Raw genomic sequence first — 5,862 nt, 5'->3', positions numbered from 1 at the left:
TGGATATGCATGTTAGAGTTAATTGGTGTGAAAGCCACTCCCCTACTCCCAAGGGACCAGCAGCTGCCATCTAGCAAATGCCCACTGCGCCTGGGTGTTTGACTTACATCAGCTACCATCCTCTCACGGTCTAGTAATGAAGACAGAGGTAAATGATTCTAATTTCTGAATTAGGAAAAGAAGGCCCAGTGAGGTTGGTGACAGATTCAAGTCTACAATCAGGTGGTAGTAGAGGAGGCAGGTCGGGAAGCTTACACTGTCCCATGATGCTCTGGAGGTAAAGGTAGAGCCTGGGGCTGTCTGAGGGGAGAGGGGTTTGAATGTCTGCTGTGAAGAGGGAGGATGGGACTAGAAGCCACTAGACCTCACAGGCTGTGGACCTGGAGCCTTTGCATCTGCTAATCCTGGACCTACTGGTGTCCAGGGGCCGTTTCTGCAGTGATGCGAGGCAGCCTTCTCCTGTGCTAGCAGCTGGGCTGGGTGTAATTAGGTGGGAAAGGGCCTAGAGCTTCCACACAGGCAAATCACAACCTTGCAATTAAGAACAGCTACCGGCAATGAGGTGTGACGAGGCCTGTGACTTGTGCTGTGCTTATGACGGGAGCCAGTCAGCCAGCACGGGCCTGCTGCGCAGCTCCTTAGAAGAAGCACTGCGATGGGCATCTCGGTTGACCCAACGCTCAGCTGCCCAAGCCTGGGGAGCAGTCTCTTCTGAGGACAGAACTGGTTGGCATGGCCCCCTCTCTCTCATAACCTGGGCACTGATTTTCAATCTGAGTAGATATGTGGAAGGTGATTTGCTCCCTCACACTACAGGGCCTCTGGGGGTATTTAAAAAGACTAAGTCTGGACCACTCCATGCTTGGAATACTATGAGGGTTCTTTCTGTCAGAAGCAACTAGGTTGGGAAAATAAATTCTGTAGATAACAGCTGTGATGGAAACGCTGATGTGACCAAGCTGAGGGTGATAGGCAGGGTCCCCATGACTTGGATGGGCTGCAGTTAAACAGGCCTTGCCTTTCTGCCAGCCTCTGCTCTAGGAACAATGCTGATGTGGATTCCTTGATGTCGGTGGTACCATGCAGCTGTCTTCCCAGGGCCCAGTAGCAGCCCTGTCCCTGGTCTACAGGTCAGATGGCTGCTGCTGGAACTTTCCCTGGAAGGAGGGAGGAATAGTCCCAGATAGGTCTGCACGCCTCTTCCTGCCTGCCCCAATGGGAGCTGAGGTTCTTACCTGGAGGTCTCCTGGACAACCTGCTCGAAGAGGCACTGGATGTAGGACAGGTGGGAAGGAAGAGCCAAAGTTTGCCTCCCTGGTGGAGGCTGCCCACAGCAACCCTGGTTCCCTTGGGCCCACAGTCAGGGCAGTGACACTTGACCACACATCAACTCCTTTTAATAAATGGAGCTAACATGGTGCTGTATCAAGGGCAGTATGAGGCTGTCACTCAAGCAATCTGCAATTATCCGACTGTATCCAAGTGTTCTGCACCACTGTCACCACTGGGGGCACCTGGGAGATGGTGGCTGTGCATGTCCTTCAGCTGAGTGTGTTCTTAATCCTGTTTTATTTCCATCACCCATGACCACTGTCACCCACTTCCCACCCTCCTGACTCCACTATTAAAGTCACGCTTCAAAATGTCATTTTCTTTTAAATTTTTAATCAGTCTGTGTTGAGAGAAAACAGGACTCGATCAAGCCTCCGGCCCTTGCTGCTCCAGCAGTACAGTGATTTTATGGATGAGTTTTGCTCATATTTGTCTAAAACCCAGAGGAGGAAAGGAATTGACACCACAGACCAACATGTATTTGAAGAGACATTCATAGACTCGACTCCTTAAAAAAACAAACAAACAAACAAACAAAAACCAATAGATTTCTTAGGCACAACACCCAGTGGGTGCCTTGAAACCCTCACAGTAGGAATACAGGATGACAGACAGGGCCAAAGTAAGAGGGCAGGGTGGCTTGGGGCTGGGAGGCCAAGCTCCCAGATTTTGCAGAACAAAATAGAGTGGGGTGTGTGAAAGAAACCAACTCGCACTTTCTTTGGAAGCAAAATGTGTTTACAGAAACAATTTCTGTATTGGAAAAGAAAAGCATGGTTAAGTTTTGGGTGGTGGGGGTGCAACATGAACAGTGACTTGCGGAGGAAGGCATGAAAAGACAACAGTGAACGGAGTCTTTGTAAAATGCCAAAACCAAATGTTACCCCCATTACTTGGCCCACCACAAGATGCATTTGAACACGTTCTCACCATGTAACAGTTACAGGTTTATCCCACGCCAGGGATCCACGGCCAGGCCATGGATGCAAATACTGATGTTACATCTCCAGAGGGCAGTACAGAGATGGGGGCGGGGGTGTCTCTGCTTGAAGAAATTTCCAGAAAGCAGATTCGGCTTGTCTTTCCTTTTGCACAGAGTTGTCCAGACGTCAGAAGAAGGACCGCAGGTCACATGAGAGCCTCTCCTCAGGAGCCTGTCCCTTTGCTAAGGGTATAGAGGAGGATTTGCCTCGTGGCTGGCAGTTCAGCACAGGCTTTCTACAGAGGCTGATCTGTCCAGATCTGGAGTCTCCAGAGAGTTGGAAGCAGATTTTAGAAGCGAATTTACATAATGTGACATGCTTTCAAAGGGGCAGGGATTAGTCACAACAGAAGTTAACAGGATGTGGGATGCGTCAGAATGTGTGTGGAACTGTCCCACCTTCTGTAGCAAGAGACACAATCAACACCTTCATGAGGGCAGCACAGGGGTGTCCCCTCTACCTTTCGTTCTCTGCTGGCCATGACAAACCCTCAGGTCTCATTTAAAAGTACTGTCGTGGCTGGCTGTCAGACTCATGGTGGTGTTTGAGATGTGTGGTGTGAATCACTGTCCCCATATAGATGAATTAGGGAAACGTTCCTCACTTCCCCAGGCTCTGTCTTCCTGTGCCTCACTCCGAGGTTCAAGGTTCTTTCCCCCAAAGGGACAGTGGAATTACTGGGACGTCAACTGGCTAGGGGTCTTCTTCCATCAGAGGGATCTCTGGAAAGGAGGAGATAGTCATTGGCTTAATATAACTGAAAACTCCACAATGGGAATTATGAGCTTCATTAAAACAGCTATGATTCCAGGAATCAGTGAAGAGAGGAAGACATTAGGTTCCATGTATCAGTCAAAAGTCAAATAAACCAGCCCCCTCCGCCCCCAACATCTATTTGCTTGAGAACAATTTGTGATTTTATTTCCAGGTCATAAAAAAGGATCATATAGGACTGGAGAGATGGCTCAGAGGTTAAGAGCACTAGCTACACTTGCAGAGGACCTGGGTTTGGTTCCCAGGACTCACATGGCAGCTAACAACTGTCCCTAACTCCAGTCCCAGGGAATTCAACTCCTTCTTCTGGCCTCCATGGGCACTGCACATGTGGCGCACTTACAGACATGCAGGCAAAATACTCGTACACATAAAAATAAATAAATAACTTTTTTAAAAAGGATAATGCTAAACTTTAACCACAAGGTCTCATAGTCACACAGGCCTACGTGATATAAGTTCAAGTGCAGAGAGGCAGGGTGGAGCACGGAGCTCTGGGGGCCAGCAGGCCTACGTGATATAAGTTCAAGTGCAGAGAGGCAGGGTGGAGCACGGAGCTCTGGGGCCAGCAGGCCAGTTTCTGTACTCTTTCTGCTGTCTCATGTGCTACCCACGGGAACTGGTGTGCTGTTCTGCAGAGTCACACCGGGGCTTCCCTTCCCATCAGACACATTTTCCCTACTTTGCCATGGCCTATGATCGATCCTTCCCTGACAGGTGCACCTTTGACTTTACATAGGGTTAACTGACTTCTATGAACACAGCATTGATCTGAGGTTGGGGGCCACATCACCTCTAGGTGAGGCTTGCATCACTCCCCAGGGCCTATGGTGTGAGGTGGGGCCCAGTATGTATGCCAGCATGGAAAAACCAGCCTCCATTCCAGGTCAGCTCTGGCAGGTGTGCTGGGCCCTGTCATATACATCTGGATTATTCCTCTTTGCCCGTGTGTGATTCCATTCCTAAGTCCCACTTTCAGAAGTCCTATTCAATTAAGGGATAAAGAAGACAAATGCCCACTTTAACACAGGCATCAAATGTGAATGCTGGCCACTGGTAGTCTTTTGAGTCTATGCCTTTGGGGACCTTTTGGGTCTCCTAAATTTTCACTACTGGGCTCATCACTCACAAGATACTGATCACTCTTTACCACAACTGCTCGGACTACAGTCTCTATGAATAGAGAGAGATGTCATCACTGCATCAGTGGCCTTGACCCTATGCTGAGGAGTGGGTGAGGAGCTGGATGTGGCTTCAGAAACACTCACCATCTGCAATGTCGATGCCCGGGCTGGTGGATGCTACCTCCCCTGCTGTGTTTCCAATTGTGTCAGGGGTGTCAGGGACAGGACCGCTGCCCCCTTGGCACATGGGAGTTGAATATAAACTCTGGAGCAGCTCAGAAGAGCCCGAGGTGCTGTCACAGGTTTCTGACTCCCCAGGTCCTGTGTCTGTGTCCCCGGAGCCAGGGTATGCTGGAGGACTCTGGTCATCCACAGGTAAAGGGCAGCCCTGGCCCACAGAGGCCAGGTACCCAGGGCCTAAGGCACTCGAGCCGCCACTCACAGCCTCGTCATAGGATGGGAGCATGACGGGCACTCCATCCACCACCACGAAGTCGGGGTCACTGCTGGAACTCCTGGGAGGCCCCCTGTGTAGAGGAAACAGTGGGAAGGCATCAGGGGCCATTGCCACCCCAGGAGCGAGACAGAGTGGAGAAACAGCCTCTATCTGGGCTGGCTCTGGCAGACATGCTATTCACCACGGGCAGCCTGTTTCTGGAGAGAGGTTTTCCGTTTGTCATTTTCCATCCTAAGGAAGGGTGGACAGTAAGTGCCCACAGGGGACAGCCAGTCTGTGCTTGTTAGGCTTGTTCATTAAAAGAAAATCAGCTGTTTTTAGACAAGATAAACACAGTGAGAAGGAGAAAAGGCAGGCTGTGACCGATCGTGTCATCCAGCGACCTGAGCTCACAGCCACCTTTGACCCACTCGGTATTGTGGTCCAGGCAAGGCTTGCTCAGCTGCTGTGATGGCTCCAAGTGGCAGGAAAGTAAGGCTGCCATTTCCACAGCACTTCCTCTCTCATGCACAGCTCCTGGCCTGGTCCCTGTGCATCTTACTCCCAGAAAATTCAGTGCTGATGGATCCGATCCCTGGTGGTATGTGACACCAACGCCTGTACCCACATGACCATCAGGCTCTGCTCCTGGCCCTAGAAGGAGCCCAGAGTAGCAAGTCAAATAAATAGCCCAGGGTTTGATTACTTCCCCTGCTGGGAGCTGAGGCCAGTGGGTGACACAGCAGGAAGACAAGGTGATCCGTTTGGGTGTGGAGATCCCGAATCCCTGAGCTCTTCTGGCAGGGCACATGACATTTCCTGAGATGACATTTGTGGTGGAAGGGCAGTGTCAGACTGCACTGTTCTCTGACGCTAGATGGACAGCCTCAAGTTCACGAATATGACTTTGAAACATCTTGCAGAGGCTTAGAGCTTACGGCAGTGGCTTTCTTGCTCTACAGTCCTTAAAGGCCATTCAGAGAAGGTAGGAGACCACCTAGCCCCATAGTCCTCAGCAGGCAGGAGGCAGGAGGGAGGGAAGAGCTTGCTCCCAGGCAGATCTGCCAGTGTACCTGGGACAAGTGGCGTGCCCCCCCCCATTCCACTGTCTCTCTCCAGTCTTCTCTGCTCCCTCAGGGCTTCTTCCTTCCCTTCCTTCCTTCCTTCCTTCCTTCCTTCCTTCCTTCCTTCCTTCCTTCCTCCCTCCCTCCCT

The 5,862-nt window shown here is 50.9% G+C and overlaps 1 protein-coding gene across 2 annotated transcripts in view; it reads right to left on the bottom strand.

Annotated features, from left to right (window-relative positions):
• Positions 1-1,647: 1,647 nt before the first annotated feature.
• Susd4 (sushi domain containing 4) overlaps positions 1,648-5,862 on the bottom strand; it is a 136,644-nt gene continuing 132,429 nt past the window's right edge. For both annotated transcript variants that reach the window (XM_008823745.2, XM_008823747.2), the window contains exons 8-9: positions 4,358-4,740; positions 1,648-3,037 (exon numbers count right to left, since the gene is read on the bottom strand). In XM_008823745.2, coding sequence (XP_008821967.1) covers positions 3,009-3,037; positions 4,358-4,740 — 412 coding nt within the window. In that variant the 3' untranslated portion in view covers positions 1,648-3,008. The remainder of the gene's footprint in view (positions 3,038-4,357; positions 4,741-5,862) is intronic.

The sequence above is a fragment of the Nannospalax galili genome, unplaced genomic scaffold (assembly GCF_000622305.1).
Source record: "Nannospalax galili isolate Female #2095 unplaced genomic scaffold, S.galili_v1.0 scaffold368, whole genome shotgun sequence".
NCBI classification, from domain to species: domain Eukaryota; kingdom Metazoa; phylum Chordata; class Mammalia; order Rodentia; family Spalacidae; genus Nannospalax; species Nannospalax galili.
The sequence above is the reverse complement of the archived record's forward strand: the minus strand, read 5'-3'. Positions and strand labels throughout refer to the sequence as shown.